This window comes from Saccopteryx leptura, chromosome 5 (assembly GCF_036850995.1).
Source record: "Saccopteryx leptura isolate mSacLep1 chromosome 5, mSacLep1_pri_phased_curated, whole genome shotgun sequence".
Taxonomy (NCBI): domain Eukaryota; kingdom Metazoa; phylum Chordata; class Mammalia; order Chiroptera; family Emballonuridae; genus Saccopteryx; species Saccopteryx leptura.
Window position 1 is genome coordinate 212,128,612 of NC_089507.1, and position 20,256 is coordinate 212,148,867.

The 20,256-nt window shown below is 48.5% G+C and overlaps 1 protein-coding gene and 1 long non-coding RNA gene across 4 annotated transcripts in view; one reads left to right on the forward strand and one right to left on the reverse strand.

Annotated features, from left to right (window-relative positions):
• The window catches only part of CEP250 (centrosomal protein 250), a 45,002-nt gene extending 34,086 nt beyond the window's left edge, over positions 1–10,916 (reverse strand). The window contains exons 1-7 of one of the 3 annotated variants that reach the window (XM_066383989.1): positions 10,814–10,906; positions 9,172–9,267; positions 8,310–8,457; positions 3,288–3,575; positions 2,369–2,425; positions 1,094–1,176; positions 704–869 (exon numbers count right to left, since the gene is read on the reverse strand). In XM_066383989.1, the coding sequence (XP_066240086.1) occupies positions 704–869; positions 1,094–1,176; positions 2,369–2,425; positions 3,288–3,473 (492 nt within the window). In that variant the 5' untranslated portion in view covers positions 3,474–3,575; positions 8,310–8,457; positions 9,172–9,267; positions 10,814–10,906. Of the gene's footprint in view, positions 1–703; positions 870–1,093; positions 1,177–2,368; positions 2,426–3,287; positions 3,576–8,309; positions 8,460–9,171; positions 9,315–10,813 lie in introns of all 3 variants that reach the window. The other 2 variants (XM_066383990.1, XM_066383991.1) reach the window with 2 other exon arrangements.
• Positions 10,917–11,257: 341 nt separating this feature from the next.
• LOC136405343 (uncharacterized) lies at positions 11,258–16,425 on the forward strand. Its single transcript, XR_010751503.1, has 3 exons — positions 11,258–11,352; positions 15,761–15,865; positions 16,334–16,425. It is a non-coding gene; the product is annotated as an uncharacterized lncRNA (long non-coding RNA).
• Positions 16,426–20,256: the final 3,831 nt, after the last annotated feature.

Sequence of the window (20,256 nt, forward strand, 5' to 3'; positions counted from 1 at the left end):
TCCTCCTGACTACTGACGGGGAGGGAAGGAGGGACTCACAGGAGATAGCTTATAAATAGGTGTCTACACTCAAGTTGTGCTAGAGAACTTCATAAAGTCAGCAGAGGGACTCAGGAGGTCAAAGGGCCTGGGATCTAGGTCCTGGGTCTAGGCCTTCCTCTGAGCTAGACTAGACAAGGATAAACTAGCTGCTCAACAAATGGGATCTCTTTCCCTTGTTACCAGCTCTACAATAGGATGAAATGACATATGTAAATCACCTAGCATAAACACCTGGCACCTCCTCAGAAAACATAAAGTGTCCTTTAGCTGGGATCTGAAAATTCCCCAGGGTCCGCCCTATCCGGTCTTTCCTCCCCATTCGATTGAAATAACTACCACCTTAGCATTGCATATGCAGACCGCCAGCCAAGGGGAGTCAGTCAACTTTCGGATCCACCTAAAACCTAAGCCAGCCACGGACACTGGGTCAGAGCTGCTTTAAGTGTCGTGTCATCTGCCAGCAAAACCCCAACTACGCAGTGAGGGTGGAACTATGCTGAAGGCCCAAGCAGGGCAAAGCTGCCAGTCCGAGTGGTTGGGATGGTCAGAGACTTTAATGCCAACAGCCCAGTTGGCATCCAAGAGAAGCCCTCCCAACGCTGACCAGGGCAGTGTCCGGAGCGCAGCCCCCCCAACCCCCCCCCCCCCCCCGCCCGCCTACCTCCTGCTCCATCTGCCACTGGCTCTCCTTCCTCATGAGCTCCTCCCGGGCCCGGCTCCAATCTACTGTCAATTTTTCCACGTCTTCCCGAAGCGCTGTATTTACCACGTCAGCTTTTTCCACGTGCAGCCGGAGCCGGGTGTTCACCTCGGCGAGACTCTCACACCTGCACTGGGAGGGCCGGGAGCGAGTGCAAAATAAAGGTCTGGTCCAGCCACTGGCCGTCTTGGAGTAAGAGGCAAGCCGCCCGGCCTTCCAATGCCAGGACTGCAGGGCTAAGGCCGAAAGTCCACGGTTCTAATCCGGGTGAGCCCTCCGGACAGAGGTCTCCCCCCAGCCTTTCCCACCCAGAGGCCACGCGGCCAGGCCCAAAAATTTGGGGTCCGTCACCTCTGTTGCTCCTCCTCCAGCCGGCTGAGCAGCTGTTCCAGGTTTGGCTCCTCCACACTTTCCCACATCTGAGGGGTCGGTCCCTTCGCCAGACAGAGACAAGCCTTATTACCTCCAAAGGGAGCATCGCTCAGGCCAGTTCCCAACGCCCCATCTCCGCAGCTGGCTCTCTTTCTCCTCTCTCCCCTTTGTTAGCAGTACGCCTCTTTTCTCAGTCACTGCAGCCTGACAGTAAGGCCACTGCACCCCTCTCCAAAAGGGAGCCAGTGACTTCTGAAAGGCGGCATTTGGTAGTGAGAACTTCTAACCTAAGAAGCTTAAGATAGAGCTTTCATTGACAGCCTTGGTTTCTACCACACCAACGCAGGAAGTTACTAAACTTCTCTGAACTGCAGCTACAAAATGCAGGCGACACCATTGCCCTCAGAAAGTTGCTTTGCAGATGAAGTGACCTAACTAAATAACTGTTCTCTGGTGCCTGCCCTGTGTGGACCAGTCCTCAGTAAGCTTGGGTTCTCTCCTTCCTTGAGAGAACTTTTCCGAGGGGAGTGTGAGACGTGAGATTTTTCGAGGGGGGGGGGAGAAGGAGAGGGAGAGAGAGAGACAGGGAGGGAGAAGCATGAGAGGCATCAACTTGTAGTTGTGTCACCTTTTTATTTGTTCATTGATTGCTTCTCATGTGCCTTGACTGGGGGGAAGGGGCCTCAGCCAGCGACCTTGGGCTTCAAGCCAGAGACTTTTGGACTCAAACCAGCGACCATGTCTATAGGCCCACACTTAAGCTGGCGAGCTTGCATTCAAGCTGGTGACCTCAGGGTTTCGAACCTGGGACCTCAGTATCCCAGGTCAACGCTCTATCCACTGCACCCCCGCTGGTCAGGCATAGATGAGTCTTTCAAAGCCAGTTCTGGTCAGCCTACAGCACAAACAAATCCCTCTGCCACATACAGGGTGTTTAGGCCTGCAAAGGCACACATCTCTCTAGGACAGATAAACACTGACACCTTCTGGAGGAAAGATGCATTTCTTCCCTCTGATTCCATAACCCTTCCAATAGGATTAAGGCTCTTGAAGCTGCATTTTGTCCTTCAAGAGTCAAGGCCTGGAGTCTGATAAGCAAGGTCCAATAAAGGTATCTATGTGATAGAGCTCTCAGGAGGTGAAGAAAGAGAGGCTTCCGCCCAACAGCTGTTATCATACCCAATCTCTCTCATTGACAGGAGCCCACCAAGCATGCGCACTGAGGGCTCGGAGAGCCCAGACGGCCTCACTCACCCCAGTGGCTTCCAGCCGCTTCTCCAGCTCTCGGCACCAGCTTCGGTACTGCAGCACCTGGACCGAACAAAGCAGGACCTGAGCAAGGGCACAACTGGTACAAACTGCCCAAACCAAAGGCCCCGTGGATTCTGGGCAAACCTGCTGTGACCAGGGGACTGGGTGGTGATTAGGAGGTAAGACCACAACATTTCAGTGTCTCTGTGGGCATCTAAATAATACTTTCTCTACATCTCTTGTATTAGAGGTAAGATCCTGGGCTTTGGAGCCAGAAAACCTACAGTAGGTCCTAGCTCTTGACTAGCGGAGCAAACTTGGCCAGCTGATTTGACCCATGTGACACCTTCTTTTTTTTTTTTTTTTTTTTTGTATTTTTCTGAAGCTGGAAACGGGAAGAGACAGTCAGACAGACTCCCGCATGCACCCGACCGGGATCCACCCAGCACGCCCACCAGGGGGCGATGCTCTGCCCCTCCGGGGCGTCGCTCTGTTGCGACCAGAGCCACTCTAGCACCTGGGGCAGTGGCCAAGGAGCCATCCCCAGCGCCCGGGCCATCTTTGCTCCAGTGGAGCCTCGGCTGTGGGAGGGGAAGAGAGACACAGAGGAAGGAGAGGGGGAGGGGTGGAGAAGCAGATGGGCGCTTCTCCTGTGTGCCCTGGCCGGGAATCGAACCTGGGACCTCTGCACGCCAGGCCGACACTCTACCACTGAGCCAACCAGCCAGGGCCCCATGTGACACCTTCATTAAAAGAGAGATAATAGGTATCTCACGGAGTTATCGTGAGCACCAAAGGGAACGAAGGGAGGCCGTTTGGGACGTTCCCAGCACACAGTCTGCGCCCTGCAGCCCGCCCCACCCCAGCAGCCCGCTCCAGGCGGGGTGCTCCCCTTCTCCCGCCCCTGGAAGGGCAGCCTCACCTTGGCCTGCAGCTTCCTCACAAGGACTGCCTGCCTCTGCTGGGCCTCCTGGGAGTTCTGCAGCTTCCTCCAGGAAGCTGCCCGGCTCTCTGCCATCTGCCGCTGCAGCGCCAGCACCTGCTCCTCTAGCACCAGTTGCAGGGACTGGGGCTCCATACTGGTCGGTCCAGGGCCGCCCGTCTCCATGGAGGCACCAGACAGGAAGCCACAGGCCCCTAGGCAGCCGGAGGCTGTCCACTCCCAGCAGGGTCTCGAATCATTGCCGTCCCTCTTGGACCTCCTCTTGGTCTAGGGACCGAAGCGCACAGTGGAGTTGAAAGGACTGTCTGCAAGACTCAAATTTATTCCGCCAATACTCATTAAGTCTGACAAAGTAATAGGTTCCCTTACTGCAGGACCCCTCCGTGCCTTTAAAATACTAAGATAGACCCCGATCTCTAAGGGGGCTCTGATGGGCTCCACGGGCTCCCTTACTCTCCTTTGAATCCCCACCTCCCAGATACTAGGTTGAGTCTAATGCAATTGCCAATATTTGCCCATTTTTAAAAACCTGTAAGAATGATAATTTCATGTAGTTCAACCTCATAGCTGTACAGGCAGCCATGCCAGTTTCCAGAATTCTCATACTCAACTCCTTTAGGATAAGGCTGCCATTAACATGCAAACATTATTTGAGAAGGTGACAGTACTACTTCAGTCAAGAAATGGAATTATATGACTATTTTACCTTAGCAGATAATTAAATATTTTTAAGCTATTTAAGAAGTCAGTCAAAATCTCTAGCTTTACAATAAGGAACCTGACCCCTACAGAAATGAAGTAACTTTATTTATACGCCCCATTTTATGTATATGCCTCATTTTCCTCAAAAATTATTTGAAATCGCAGCAAATGTACCATATTAATGCAAGGTGCTACTAATAAGGAAAACTGGGCATAAAGTATATGGGGAGTCTCTGAACTATAAAGGTTTTCTGTAAATCTAAAATTGTTTTAAAAGAGAAAGTTTATTTTTAAATGATTTGAGGTGTTTTATGATTAAAACAAACAAAAAAATCACCATAAAACAAGAATAAAAACAGGGAGGGAGCAGAGAAAGTTACATCAGCTCTGGCCAGGCAGCTTGGTTGGTTAGAGCATCGTCCCGATGAGTCAAGGTTGTAGGTTCGATCCCCAGTCAGGGCACATGCAGGAGTCAACCAGTGAATGTGTAACTAAGCGGAACAACAAATTGATGTTTCTCTCACTCTCTCTCCCTTCCTCTCTCTCTAAAATCAATTTTAAAATGTTTTTAAATTACATCAGGAATCTTTCTGAAGTTGAGGTTTAGTTCTGAGCTTCCCCAAGCCATAGCTCAGCACCCTTTTATTAACCCGCTGTCAGAGCAGCCTGAAAATAGACTAGCACAGCTCCGAAAGAAGGTAGGTTTCAATGTCCCACAGAAAAGGAAAAGGTCAGTAGTTGGCAAAGGGTAACAGACTGATCGCATTCAAATGGGATAATGGATATCACTGTGCTTTGTAAACTGTAAACCACTGAAGAGATATTATCATTACTGTAGGAAAAGGGTAAAGAATCACTTCTTTTATATGTTAATTTATCCCCTAAACACTTGTGAATTCCAGCTCAGTATCAGGCAGTCTGTCCACCAGTGATACAGAAATGAACAAGACCAACTTCCTACTTTTGCTATGAACCAGACTGGGAAGGGCAGTAACCTCTGAACCTAGGGTGGGTAGGGACAGAAGACTGACCTGAATTATGTATTTAGTCTCCCCTCATTCGAAATACTCCAAAGGGAGCATTTAAATAAAGTTTAAAGTAGAGGCAACACCACCTAAACTTAGAGTAGGGGTGTAAATGCTGCAAGAACTAAGAGGTAGGCTGCTGTTATTAAACAGAACCTGCCGCTTAAGGCAAAAAAGGAAAAACACTTGAGGGCATAAATGTTTTACTTCTCGAGCGTATATATTTGTATATATATACAAAGAAAGTGTATATATTTGTCTGCAGAGACAATTTTTTTCTCATTTCAGAAAAAAAATTAGCATTCAGCTCCTTATATAAATCCCGTACATGGGGCCTCTCGCTATCTGGTCCCTCCGACCTCTCTGGCCTGTCCCTTCAGTCTCTGCTGGCTCTCATCTCATTCCTAGCATCTACAACTTGGAGGCCCGAAAGCTCAGGCTTCAGAGCTCCTCTCCCTCTACCTCCTTTTCCTAGGTCATCTCATCCAGCTTAGGGCTTAAAATAGACCTTCAGGCCCTGCCGGTTGGCTCAGTGGTAGAGCGTCGGCCTGGTGTGCAAGAGTCCCGGGTTCGATTCCCGGCCAGGGCACACAGGAGAGGCGCCCATCTGCTTCTCCACCCCTCCCCCTCTCCTCCTCTCTGTCTCTCTCTTCCCCTCCCGCAGCCAAGGCTCCATTGGAGCAAAGTTTGCCCTGGCGCTGGGGATGGCTCCATGGCCTCTGCCTCAGGTGCTAGAATGGCCCTGGTTGCAACAGAGCATCGCCCCCTGGTGGGCGTGCCGGGTGGCTCCCGGTCGGGCGCATGTGGGAGTCTGTCTGACTGCCTCCCTGTTTCCAACTTCAGAAAAATACAAAAAAAAAAAAAAAAAAGACCTTCACACCCATGACTCCTAGGTTCCGTCTCCAGCCCGCACTTCCTTCTGGAATGTCGCACTCCATATCCTAAACTCAACATCTATTTAACGTCTCTGAAAGATGTAGAAACGGTATCAAAAGTGAATTGCTCCTAGCCCTGGCCGGTTGGCTCAGCAGTAGAGCGTCGGCCTAGCGTGCGGAGGACCCGAGTTCGATTCCCGGCCAGGGCACACAGGAGAAGCGCCCATTTGCTTCTCCACCCCTCCGCCGCGCTTTCCTCTCTGTCTCTCTCTTCCCCTCCCGCAGCCAAGGCTCCATTGGAGCAAAGATGGCCCGGGCGCTGGGGATGGCTCTGTGGCCTCTGCCTCAGGCGCTAGAGTGGCTCTGGTCGCAACATGGCGACACCCAGGATGGGCAGAGCATCGCCCCCTGGTGGGCGTGCCGGGTGGATCCCGGTCGGGCGCATGCGGGAGTCTGTCTGACTGTCTCTCCCTGTTTCCAGCTTCAGAAAAAAAAGAAAAAAAAGAAAAAAAAAAAAGTGAATTGCTCCTCCAATCTGCCTCATGTCAATAAATCGCAGTTCCATCTTTCTGGCTGCTCAAACCAAAAGCTTTACGGTCATTCTTCCTCCATTTTCCCGCACCCTACAGCCAGTCCATCAGCAAATCCGGTTGGCTTTACTAGATCCTGTCACTTTTTGACCCTTACCACCACCATCCTGAGCCAAGCCACTCTATTGCCCGTTGCGGTGGCTTTAAGGTATGCCCATAAATTCTTTGCTACTCTTCTCTTCAAGAGGTGGAGCTTAGCCTGACCAGGCAGTGGCGCAGTGGATAGAGCATCAGACTGGGATGCGGAAGGACTCAGGTTCAAGATCCCGAGGTCACCAGCTTAAGCGTGGGCTCATCTGGCTTGAGCAAAACAAAAAAAAAAAGCTCACAGCCTGACCAGGCGGTGGCACAGTGGATATAGAACGTCGGACTGGGATGCAGAAGACCCAGGTTCGAGACCCTGAGGTCACCAGCTTGAGGGTGGGCTCATCTAGTTTGATCAAAAATTCACCAGCTTGGACCCAAGGTCGCTGGCTCAAGCAAGGGGTTACTCGGTCTGCTGAAGGCCCGCGGTCAAGGCACATATGAGAAAGCAATCAATGAACAACTAAGGTGTCGCAGTGCGCAACGAAAAACTAATGATTGATGCTTCTCATCTCTCCGTTCCTGTCTGTCTGTCCCTGCCTATCCCTCACTCTGACTTTCTCTCTGTCTCTGTAAAAAAAAAAAAAGAAAAAAAAAAAAAGCCCACCAGCTTGGACCCAAGGTCACTGGCTCGAGCAAGGGGTTAAAGGGGTTCCTCAGTCTGCTGAAGGCCCGCGGTCAAGGCACATATGAGAAAGCAATCAATGAACAACTAAGGTGTCACAATGTGCAACGAAAAACTGATGATTGATGCTTCTCATCTCTCTCCGTTCCTGTCTGTCTGTCCTTTTTTTTTTTTTTTTTTTGTATTTTTCTGAAGCTGGAAACGGGGAGAGACAGTCAGACAGACTCCCGCATGCGCCCGACTGGGATCCACCCAGCAAGCCCACCAGGGGCGAAGCTCTGCCCACCAGGGGGCGATGCTCTGCCCCTCCGGGGCGTAGCTCTGTTGCGACCAGAGCCACTCTAGCGCCTGGGGCAGAGGCCAAGGAGCCATCCCCAGCTCCGGGCCATCTTCGCTTCAATGGAGCCTCCGCTGCCGGAGGGGAAAAGAGAGACAGAGAGGAAGGAGAGGGGGAGGGGTGGAGAAGCAGATGGGTGCCTCTCCTGTGTGCCCTGGCCGGGAATTGAACCTGGGACTTCTACACGCTAGGCCGACGCTCTACCACTGAGCCAACCGGCCAGGGCTGTCTGTCCCTATTAATCACTCTCTCTGACTCTCTCTCTGTTCCTGTAAAAAAAAAAAAAAAGAGGTGGAGCTTAATTTTCTCCCCTTAAGAGTGAACTGGAATAAAGCTAATGAAGCTGAATAAGGTAGAAATGACTTCCAGGATAAGGTCATAAAAGGCACTACCCCCCCCCCCCCCCCCACACACACACACTCTGCTGTGCCCCAACACACTCAGGCAGCCATGTGAAAGAGGCTCAGGGTAAGGAACCATCTTGGGAGCAGATCAGCCACCAGCTTGACTGCCATCTCTTGACAGATCCTAAGCCAGAAACATTCAGCTAAGCTGCTCTGGGATTTCCAACCCAAACTTATACAAGATAATAAATGATTGTTGTTTCAGGCTACTAAATTTTGGGGTCATTTCTTGTACAAATAAAATAGATCACTAATACATCTGGATTGCTGCAAAAGCTACCTAGATGGTAGCAATGCTTCCAACCTTGCTTCTCAACAGTCTTCAAAGTGATCCTTTTAAAACAGTGACGGAGCCTGACCTGTGGTGGCGCAGTGGATAAAGCGTCGACCTGGAAATGCTGAGGTCGCCGGTTCGAAACCCTGGGCTTGCCTGATCAAGGCACATATGGGAGTTGATGCTTCCAGCTCCTCCCCACTTCTCTGTCTCTCTCTCCTCTTCTCTCTCCTCTCTAAAAAAATGAATAAATAAAATTTAAAATTCTTATAAAAAACAAACAAACAAAAAACAGTGACGGATTATGCCACGCAGAACCCCCCAATGCTACTGAGTAAAAACCATGATCATTTAATGGCCAACAGCATCCTAACTATTTGATCCCAGCCTCCAATTGCTTTACCTCCCAGTCTTACTCCTCCCACTTTGCTCACCACCCTACAGCCGTGCAGCCCTCCTCGCTGTAATGCTGGGAACACACCAAGCCCCACCCTCTCAGGACCTCCTCCTCCAGTTATCTTCCGGATCCCCTCCCTTTCCGCCTCCTCAGTAAGTTGTTCCCTAACCACCCCTCGAGAAACACCACCATTCTTTACACACCCTTTGCACAAATTTCTGTTTACTTTACCATGCCTTGGCTGTCCCAGCCTGATTATTATATGTAATGCACCTATCAGAATATAAACTTCCCAAGTGCAAGAACACTGTTGTATTCACTGCTGTATTCCCAGCTCCTAAAACAGCACCTGAATGAATTTAGGACATTAGGTAACATTCCATATCGCCAATGATCTTGCAAAATGCTGACAGTACTAAAACCTCCAAAAAGGTAAAAAATAAACAAACCCCCAATCATGTAGTTTGTAAAGCACTTTACTGTCACAATTATTTGCAAACTTCATTAAAAAAAACAAAAAACCCCTTTGAGATGAGATTATTGTCCTTACTTTACAGACAAGAAAATTGCAGTTCAAAAAAATGGAAGGGGCCCTGGCCGGGTAGCTCAGTTGGTTCCAGTGTTGTCCAGTCTGGGTACACCAAGGCTGTGGGTTCCATACAAGGAACATACAAGAATCAGTGGTGGCCTGACCTGTGGTGGCACAGAGGATAAAGCGTCAACCTGGAAACACTGAGGTTGCCGGTTCAAAACCCTGGGCTTGTCTGGTCAAGGCACATATGGGAGTTGATGCTTCCTGATCCTCCCCCCTTCTCTCTCTCTCTCTCTCTCTCTCTCTCACTCCTCTCTCTCTAAAAAATCAATAAATAAAATATTAAAAAAAAAAAAAGAATCAGTGGTAAGGAACCATTATTATGAATGCACAATAAGTGGAACAACATATCAGTGTTTCTCTCTCTCCCTTCCTTTCTATAAAATCAAATAAATCTTAAGAATGGAAGGGATATAACTGGTCCACGTCAAAGACTAAACCTCAATCTACTTCCAAACTCTATGCCCTCTCCATTACTTAAGTTGCCTCCTAAATCATGAAATATGAAATCACAGGTCTGTGGGGGACACTTCCTAAAGGGTGTGAAATGAGGAGGTCTGCAGAGCTCTGATGGAAAAGGAGCAAAGAAAGAGTGGTTGAAGAAAGAACAGCAAGTTCTAGCCTTGGTTTTGTCACGAACTCTCTCCCTATATATTTAGGAACATCACTTCTGCTTTCTAAACCTTCTCAATAAAATGTGCGTGGTAGTCCTGACCTCCATAATTCCGGGGCTAATGACCAATTCTACAGAAATTGACCAAACCGAAAGGCACTCTATGAAATTATCACATGCTCCTGGGGCAGACAACCCAGACACGGTTTCCCAGCTCCGCTCACTTATTAGTTGTAGGCAAATTGACCTATAAGTACCTCAACTTCTTGCATAAAATGTGAAGCTATAGAATCCACCTTATGGAATTGCTAAGATGAAACGGACCTTTCCAGGTCATGCAACAAGTGGCTATTCAGTAAATACTGGTCATTATTATCATCAACATGTGCTAGACCCTGGGATATAGAGATGAAAACGGCAAAGCATAAAGCCCCAACAAGCGCACAGGTGCAAAAGAGGGCAGGAAAGGTAACTCCCGTGCAGGGAGTGCAAACACCGAGCAGCGAGGCCAACTGCGCCCGCTGAAAGCCTGGGAAAGGTGTCGGAGGAAGTGCTATTTGAGTCGGGTCGCGAAGAGTGAGAGTTCCAGAGTGGGGCGGCGGGTGGGCCGGCGCTCCCGGATAAATCGCGTGCAAAGCGCCAAGCGCAGAGGGAGCCACAAAATTCTGGGAGCCGGGAGCGAGACGGGCTGGAGAGCGCAGCGGCTTCGGTCGACAACCCGGGGCTCGTCCGCTGCTGGACGGCGGATCAGGAAGATCCCTTCCGGCGCGGCCGGGAGCCCAGCATGGTGGCAGCGGCAGGACGCGGGGGCAAGGGGCCGGGAGCCCTAGGACAGGTCTCAAACTCTCTGTGGGCCCCGGGGTCCTCCCGGGGAACCGGAGGCCGCCGCCCCGCCGTGACTCCCGAAGACACCTTAACCCGGCCGGTTTCGGAGCCTCAGACCGTTAATCGGGGCGCCTCCCACCTGCCCTTGAGGCCCATCCTCACCACGCTCGGCACCCGCGGATCCCCAGCCTGTTCCTCCGCGCGGGAGCAGCCGAAGCCGCGGCTCAGGCCTGACCGGGGGCGGAGACCCACCCGGCTGGGCCCCAGGCCCGCCCCCCCAAACTCCCGCCCTTTCGGAGGGTCCCGCCCCTCCGACTAGTGCGCCTATAGGCAGACGGCGCCGGGTCTCTCGCCATGTTGAGTACTGGCAGTCGATTTACTGGAATGGCCCAGAAGGAAGGGGGGGGGCCAGATTAAGAAAAGTAAGATTTCTTGGCCAGAGTCGGGACATCTAGGTTTGCTAGATTCAAGCAAGGGGAGTTTTGATGACAGAAAAAAACTTGCCCTCAATCGTCCCACTTTTGGCTTCGGAATTACACACTGCGCATGTGAGTGGTCACCTGGTTCCAGGTGCGCCTGCGCACTGCCCCGCCCACAAATTCAAGTACTACAGGGAACTGCGTGAAGAGCAGATCGAGCTCCCGGGTCGCCCAAGTTTAGGGTTTTCTCACCCTCAGACGCGCAGCTCCAAGCAGCTTCAGGTAACACAACAGCCACAGCTAGTTAGTGCCGTCTGAACACACAGCACTGTTTTCGTCTACATGTCTTCGCAATGGTCTTCTCTTTGCCTGAATGTCTTACATCCGGCCGGAGAACTGCATGCAGTTTGTCTAATTTTCTAGGCAAACCTGACTTCCTGGAGGATTCTTTCTTCCCTTTGTGACCCTGGCGTTATTCCCGTTTTATGCATAAATTATCAATGCACTGTCTTAAGAGTTGTAAATTCCATTTACCTTCTACTCGGATGTTCTAAGTTTTTAGTTGGAATTTTTTTAAAAAGCCCCCCCACCCCGCAAACTGGGGAACTTCTGAAAATGCAGACGCTCAGTTTCGAGAGTCAGGGGTGGAACCCAGGAATCTGTGTTTCAGCAAATACTCTAGTGCGCTGCAGGAACACATTTTTTTAGACCCCCTCCTCACCCCACCCCACCCCCCCCCCGCATAAAAGCGCATTTTTAGCACCCAACGTAAGGTTTGGTACAAAACATGTTCTCAGTAAGTGCTAAGGGAGGAAATAGATAGATGACTGGATACTGGAGGAAAACAGGCAATTCATAGCGGAAAACAACTCTTTCATAAGAATTATAGTGGATCTTTTCTCCTGTAACAACAAAAAAAGTTCCTCACCCTGGCCGGTTGGCTTAGCGGTAGAGCGTCGGCCTAGCGTGCGGAGGACCCGGGTTCGATTCCCGGCCAGGGCACACAGGAGAAGCGCCCATTTGCTTCTCCACCCCTCCGCCGCACTTTCCTCTCTGTCTCTCTCTTCCCCTCCCGCAGCCAAGGCTCCATTCGAGCAAAGATGGCCCTGGTGCTGGGGATGGCTCTGTGGCCTCTGCCTCAGGCGCTAGAGTGGCTCTGGTCGGAACATGGTGACGCCCTGGAGGGGCAGAGCATCGCCCCCTGGTGGGCAAAGCATCGCCCCATGGTGGGCGTGCCGGGTGGATCCCGGTCGGGCGCATGCGGGAGTCTGTCTGTCTCTCCCTGTTTCCAGCTTCAGAAAAATGAAAAAAAAAAAAAAAAAAAAAAAGTTCCTCATAGTTACTTTGAAAAAAAGATAACATAAATGGGGATTAAAGGGAGGAAGAGCCTGACCAGGCGGTAGCACAACGGATAGAGCTTCGGGACTGGGATGCAGAGGACTCAGGTTCCGGCTTGAGCACGGGCTCATCTGCTTTAAGCAAGGCTCACCATTTTGAGCAGGGGCTCATCTGGTTTGAGCAGGGCTCACTACTAGCTTAAGCCCAAGGTCGCTGGCTTGAGCAAGGGGTCACTCGGTTGACTGTAGCCGCCCCTCCCTCCCTGGTCAAAGCACATATGAGAAAGCAATCAATGGACAACTAAAGTTCTCTCTCCCTTCCTATCTGTCCCTCTCTGTCGCTCTGTCTCTGTCACAAAAAAAGGGGAGGGGGAGGAAGAGAGGACACTGATTCTGAAAGGCAAACAATTTAGAAAGGGAAGAAGAAACATCCCAGATCTGGACAGGTAAAAAGATGCCAAGAATCCATCCCAGGGAAATACTCATGCAACAGATACTGTGTAACATTCCCTACAACAATATATGGGATGGAGAGAAATGAGAACCTGAAATTACACACACCCACCTCTTTTCTGCCTCAGGGCCTTTGCACATACTTTGCCCTCTACCTAGACCACTCCCCCCCCCCCCCCCCAGCTCTTGGCTTAGCTAGTAGTGTCTTCCCCAACCCTCAACCCCCTTTTCAGTCTCATCTTAAATGATACTTCCTCAGCTAGGTCTTCCCTGATTTGCTATCTAAAGTAATACCCTATCACTTTTTATCATGGTACTAGGTTTCTTTCACAGTACTTTATACTTTTTGTTTGTTTACCTTTCATTTTTCTCCCCACTAATTTTTTTTTTTTAATTTTTCTGAAGTTGGAAACGGGGAGGCAGTCAGACTCTCGCATGTGCCCGACCGGGATCCACCCGGCACGGCCACCAGGGGGCAATGCTCTGCCCATCTGGGGCCTCGCTCTGTTGCAACCAGAGGCACTCTAGCGCCTAAGGCAGAGGCCATGGAGCCATCCTCAGCACCCGGGCCAACTTTGCTCCAATGGAGCCTTGGCTGCAGGAGGGGAAGAGAGAGACAGAGAGGAAGGAGAGGGGCAAGGGTGGAGAAGCAGATGGGCGCCTCTCCTGTATGTCCTGGCTGGGAATCGAACCCGGGACTCCTGCACGCCAGGCCAATGCTCTACCACTGAGCCAACCGGCCAGGGCTGTTTTGTTTTTTTGAGAGAGAGAGACAGAGAAAAACATCAACTCATTGTTCCACTTAGTTGTGTCATTGACTGCTTCTCATATATGTCCTGACTGGTCTCAAGCCAGCACCCTCAGGATTGAGCTGGTGACCTTGGCACTTTGGGACTACACGCTATACAGTGCGCTACTGGCCAGGGCCTCTCCCCTCTAAAATTTAAGCTTCATGAGGCTAGGAGCTGATGTCTGACTTATTCCTAGTGTTTAGCACAGAGCCTGACACATGGTGTTAATAAATAAACATCCAGGGAATGAATGAATCAAGTCAGCATCAGAGTTACAAACGTTATTGACATAAAACCCATCAGCAAACTACACAATATGTTTTAAGACCCCGAGGAGTAAAAAGAGGTTTGGGACTACTAAGACACACCAATGAAGGTTAAAACTAAAGAGTAATCTTTGATCTTTGTAAACAGGGATTCGTTCATTCGTTCCCTTATTCATTTATTCATTCACCCATCAAACATTTATTGAACATCTGTTGTGTACTAGTATTGGATTATAATACAACATATTTACAGCAACTTAGAAATTGAATTAAAACATAATAAAGTGGCACAATGGGGTATTTTGTCTGGGCCAGAGCAGAAAGTGGAGTGAGTTAGCTGATGTTTGAAAGTGGGTAAAGTTCCCCTCAAAGTTTCTCTAGGCTCTGAGAATACATCAGCCTTTAAATGTCCTACAAAGTCCCAGAAACATTTGGGACAAACAGGTGTTCATACACGTCACTTGAATTGCTTGGGGCCCAAGAGTCCTATGGGGAAAGACTTACTCCAGACACAATTAGAGCCTGGCCGTGTTCAAACCTGTCTGATGAACCAGAGTGAGGAGAAGGCCTCACAGGATTTCGGGTTGAGCCTGACCTGTGGTGGCGCAGTGGTTCAAAACCCTGGGCTTGCCTAGGTACATAACGAGAAGCAACTACTATGAACTGGTGCTTCCTGCTCTCCCCCACCCTTTCTCTCTCTCTCTCTCTAAAATCAATAAATAAAATATTTAAAAGAAAAAGATTTTGGATTGAAATGAGGGGTAACAGATTGGTTGAAAGAAAGCCAACCCTGGTTCCCTCGGGGTGGAGTGGGCTTCTTCCTTTCTGTGCTAAGTTCCGTCTCTGGGCACATGCTTTATATCTCTACCAGGGCTGTAGTATGGATTCTGTACCCCAGCCTGGGTCATTGTTTATAGATAATTCCTCTGCCCCATGTCAAGAAGCTGCCTGAACTGACTGATTTTCTTCTTAAAATTATACATGTGGAATTTCAAGGGGAGGTGCTAAAATATCACACACATATATTTTCTGATAGCTTAAAATCTGTTTTAAAGTTGAGAGAAAAGAATAGAGAATTTATGTGGAGATATTTTTGGCTGCAAGTGCCCATGCTTTTTGGGGAAGATTGAGTGATTACGGGGAGGGACTTCCACAAGAGGTTTAAGGTGCCAAGTTGGTCCCCACTGCAGTTGGGGAGCATTGTGACGGGATCTACCTCCTGTCTGGGAAATCTAGCCACGAGAGACAAGCATGCCAACAGCTTTGATGGCAAACCCGGGGGATTGCTGCTATGTTGAGGTTGGCCCGCTCTCCCAGAATTTGTCAGGGAATGTTTTCTGTAGGCCAGATGTGGACTAAGTGAGAGAAATGGAGCCTGCATTGGCCTACCCTGGGTCCTGTTGAGTAGGGCCTCCTAGTGGGGTAAAAGGACCCCAGAAGTAAGAAGCAGAGTGACCATTCGTAATAGAGATGTCTTTACTAAGGGAAAACAGCCCAGCACAGCCTCTCAAAGCACCCCATGATGCTTTGATGGTGCACAGGAACAGTTACAAACATCTTCCAGACCCAGAACGCACCAAGCCAGCTACAAGACTAGTTCAAAGAGGACTTTTCCCACTCCTTTCCCCACATTCCTCTCCATGTCAACACCCTGAGTGACGGAAGCAAGCTGAGGATGACAGAGGAAAAATTAAGGGGAAAACCCCCAGCGATTCCCCTCTTTCTTACTGCAAGCTGACCGTCTGAAGCAGAGCCAGGGCCACCAAAAAGATACAGGCTCTTGTAGTAGACGGTGACCAGCTTGCTGCTGTCCATCTGAGTCCATTCATTTATCATTAAACAGATACTGATTGAACACCTACTACGTGCCAAATCCTGAATTAGACACCGGGAGAGATTCAAAGAACATGTGGACCCTGCCTAGAGCCTCAGTTCACATGGGAGGCTGGTAAGTAAACAAGTATTTCATACACACACACAGTGTGGTAAATTCTATAAAGAGGGAACGGCTGGCTAGAGGTTGATGGTAAAGGATAAATCTGCCGAACAGACAAAGGCAGGAAGGGCATGCCAAGAGTGTGCTAGAGCATGGGATGTTTGGGGAATGCCAGGAATTTCCTCTGGGTACTCTCTCTCTCTCTCTCTCTTTTAAAGATTTTATTTATTCATTCATTTTAGAGAGAGAGAGAGAAGGGGGGAGGAGCAGGAAGCATCAACTCCCATATGTGCCTTGACCAGGCAAGCCCATGGTTTCAAACTAGCAACCTCAGCATTCCAGGTTGACGCTTGATCCACTGTGCCACCACAGGTCAGGCCTCTTTCTCTCTCTATCTCTCTCTCTCTCTTTTTTTTTTTTTTTAGCTATTTTTTTATTTTTCTTTTTTTAAAAATTATTTTTATTTATTATTCATTTCAGAGGAGAGAGAGAAAGAGAGAGAGAGAAAGAGAGAAAGGGGGGAGGAGCAGGAAGCATCAACTCCCATATGTGCCTTGACCAGGCAAGCCCATGGTTTCAAACTAGCAACCTCAGCATTCCAGGTTGACGCTTGATCCACTGTGCCACCACAGGTCAGGCCTCTTTCTCTCTCTATCTCTCTCTCTCTCTTTTTTTTTTTTTTTTAGCTATTTTTTTATTTTTCTTTTTTTAAAAATTATTTTTATTTATTATTCATTTCAGAGGAGAGAGAGAAAGAGAGAGAGAGAAAGAGAGAAAGGGGGGAGGAGCAGGAAGCATCAACTCCCATATGTGCCTTGACCGGGCAAGCCCAGGGTTTTGAACCAGCAACCTCAGTGTTCCAGGTCGACGCTTGATCCCACTGCACCACCACAGGTCAGACTATTGTTTTATTTTTCAATTATAGTTGACATATAATAGTATATTAGTTTCAGGTGTACAACCCAGTGATTAGACATTTATATAACTTACTAAGTGATCACCCCGATAAAACTAGTACTCATCTGACAACATACATAGTTATTACAATATTATTGGCTATAGTCCCTAGGCTGTACTTTACATGCCCATGACTATTCTGTAACCACCAATTTGTACTTCTTAACCCCTTCACCTTTTTCACCCGTCCCCCAACTCTTCTCTCATCTGGCAACTGTCAAAATATTCTCTGTATCTGTGAGACTGTTTCTATTCTGCTTGTTCATTTATTTGTTTTTTAGATTCCACATATAAGTGAAATCATATGGCGTTTGTCTTTCTCTGTCTCTAGGTTCATCTGTGTTGTTGCAGATTGCAAGATTTCATTCTTTTATTTTATGGCTGTGACATACTCTGTTGTATAAATGTACCACTTCTTCTTTATAGATGGTCACTCAGGTTGCTGCCATATCTTGGCTACTGTAAATAATACTACAATGAACATATGGATGCATATATCTTTTTAATTTAGTGTTTTGAGTTTCTTCAGATAAATATCCAGAAATGGAATTTCTGGGTCCTTCTTTGTCTCTTGTTATAACCTTTGTTTAAAGTCTATTTTGTTTGGGCTAAGTATTGCTAACCCAGATTTTTTGTTTGTTTCTATTTTTAGGAAATATCTTTTTCCATCCCTTTACTTTCAGTCTGTGTGTGCCTTTCGATCGGAAGTGAGACTCTTGTAAACAACATGCAACATATGTAAGGGTCTTTTTTTTATACATTCAGCCACCCTGTGTCTTTTTTTTTAAGATTATTTATTAATGTTTACCTAATTAGATTTTTTCTTTTTTTTTTTTTTTTAACACAGACAGAGACAGAGTCAGAGAGAGGGATAGATAGAGATAAATGGAGAAAGATGAGAAGCATCAATCATCAGTTTTTTGTTGCGACACCTTAGTTGTTCATTGATTGCTTTCTCATATGTGCCTTGACCGTGGGCCTTCAGCAGACCGAGTAACCCCTTGCTTGAGCCAGCGACCTTGGGTCCAAGCTGGTGAGCTTTGCTCAAGCCAGATGAGCCAGCGCTCAAGCTGGCAACCTCATGGTCTCGAACCTGGGTTCTCCACATCCCAGTCCGACGCTCTATCCACTGTGCCACCGCCTGGTCAGGCCACCCTGTGTCTTTTGATTGGAGTATTTAATCCACTTGTATTTAAAGTAATTGTTGATAGATATATATTTATTATTTTATTCATATTTCTTCTAATTATTATTATTATTATTATTATTCAAAACCCTTTAACATTTCTTGTAGTACTGGTTTGGTGGTGATAAACTCCTTTAGCTTTTTATTGTCTGGGAAGCTCTTTATCTGTCCTTAGCTTTTAAATGACAGCTTTGCTGGTTAGAGTAATCTTGGTTGTAGGTTCTTGCTTTTCATCACTTTGAATATTTTGTGCCAATCTCTTCTGGCTTGAAAAGTTTTTGTTGCGAAATCAGCTGACAGTCTTATTGAGAGCTCCCTTGTGGGTAACTGTCTTTCCCTTGGTGCTCTTAAGACTCTCTCTGTCTTTAACCTTTGCCATTTTAATTATGTCTTGGTGTGGGCCTCTTTGGGTTGGTATTGTTTGGGACTTTGTGCTCCTGGACTTGTGTGTTTATTTCCTTCTACAGGTTAGGGAAGTTTTCTGTCAATATTTCTTCAAATAGAATCTCAATCTCTTGTGCTCTCTCTTCTCCTTCTGGTATCCCTATGATGTAGATGTTGTTATGCCTTATGTCGTCCCAGAAGTCCCTTCAACTGTTCTTATTTTTTGAAATTATTTTTTCTTTTCTGATTGGACGTCTCCTGCTACCTTGTCTTCCAAATCACGGATTTGATCCTCTGCTTCATCGAATCAGCTATCAATTCCTTCTAGTGTATTCTTTGTTTAGTTACTGTATTCTGCATTTCTGACTGGTTCTTTTTTATGGTTTTTATGTCTTTTTTTATGCTGTTGAAATTCTCACTAAATTTCTTGGGCATTCTTATAAGCCTTGTTTTGAACTTTGCATCTCATAGTTTGCTTGCCTTAATTTCATTTAGTTACTTTTCTGGAGATTTCTCCTGTTCTTTTATTTGGGACATTTTTTTTGTTTCTTTCTCCATTTTCCGTGCCTCTCTGTGTTTGTTTCTATGTATTAGATAGAGTTGCTATGTCTCCCAGGCTTGGTAGAGTGGTCTTATATAGTAAGCGTTCTGTAGGGCACAGCCTCCCTGATCACTGAAGCTGGGTGCTCCAGGTGTGCCCCCCATGTAGGCTGTGTGCACCCTCCTGTTGCAGATGAGCTTTGACTGCTGTTGGCACATTAATGAGAGAGATTGACACACAGGCCAGCAGGCTCTGAGGACTGGCATGACTGCAGAGGAGGAGCTGCTGTGCAGGGGCCGGCTCCACGGAGCAGGACTCGCTTTAGCGGGGCTCTGATGCCCACCGAGTTGACCCCTTGAGGGTGTCACTCGTGGAGATAGTTGAAAGGTGCTCGGTATGATCTGCAGCTGGCCACTGGGTGTGTGGGCTCTGGGACCTCCTAGGCAATGCAGGCCAAAGTCAGCTGCCCTGCCCTGCCCTGGGGCCACCCAACCTGAGCTACAAAGCAATCTGCAGATGGCTGCTACTTGTGCTGGCCTTGGAGGTACTTGGGAGAGGCCAAGCTGCAAATTGAGTTCAGCTGCCATTGGTGCCAGGCGTGGGGACACTTCACAAGAGGCAGGTGGCACACCACAGCCAGATGCTGCTTGTTTGCAGTTTGTGAACCTTTGAGAGAATTTAGGAGAATCTGCAGCATGAGTTGAGACAGGCTGTTTGTATGGAAAAGCCACTGGAAGCAGCTTGGGAGGCTCTGGGCACTGTCTTTTTGTATTTTTCTCAAGCTGGAAACGGGGAGGCAGTCAGACAGACTCCCGCATGCGCCCGACCCGGATCTACCCGGCACGCCCACCAGGGGGTGATGCTCTGCCCCTCCAGGGCGTCGCTCTGTCACGACCAGAGCTACTCTAGCGCCTGGGGCAGAGGCCAAGGAGCCATCCCCAGCGCCCGGGCCATCTTTTGCTCCAATGGAGCCTCGGCTGCAGGAGGGGAAGAGAGAGACAGAGAGGAAGGAGAGGAGCAGGGGTGGAGAAGCAGATGGGCACTTCTCCTGTGTGCCCTGACCGGGAATCAAACCCGGGACTTCCGCATGCCAGGCTGACGCTCTACCACTGAGCCAACCGGCCAGGGCCTGGGCACTGTCTTTGATGGTTCTGCTCCTTGGTTGGATAGTTGACTCTCCTTGGGTGGACAATTTTTTTTATTTGTTTATTTTTTTACAGAGATGGAAAGTGAGTCAGAGAGAGGGATAGACAGGGACAGACAGACAGGAATGGAGAGAGATGAGAAGCATTAATCATTAGTTTTTCATTGTGCGTTGCGACACCTTAGTTGTCC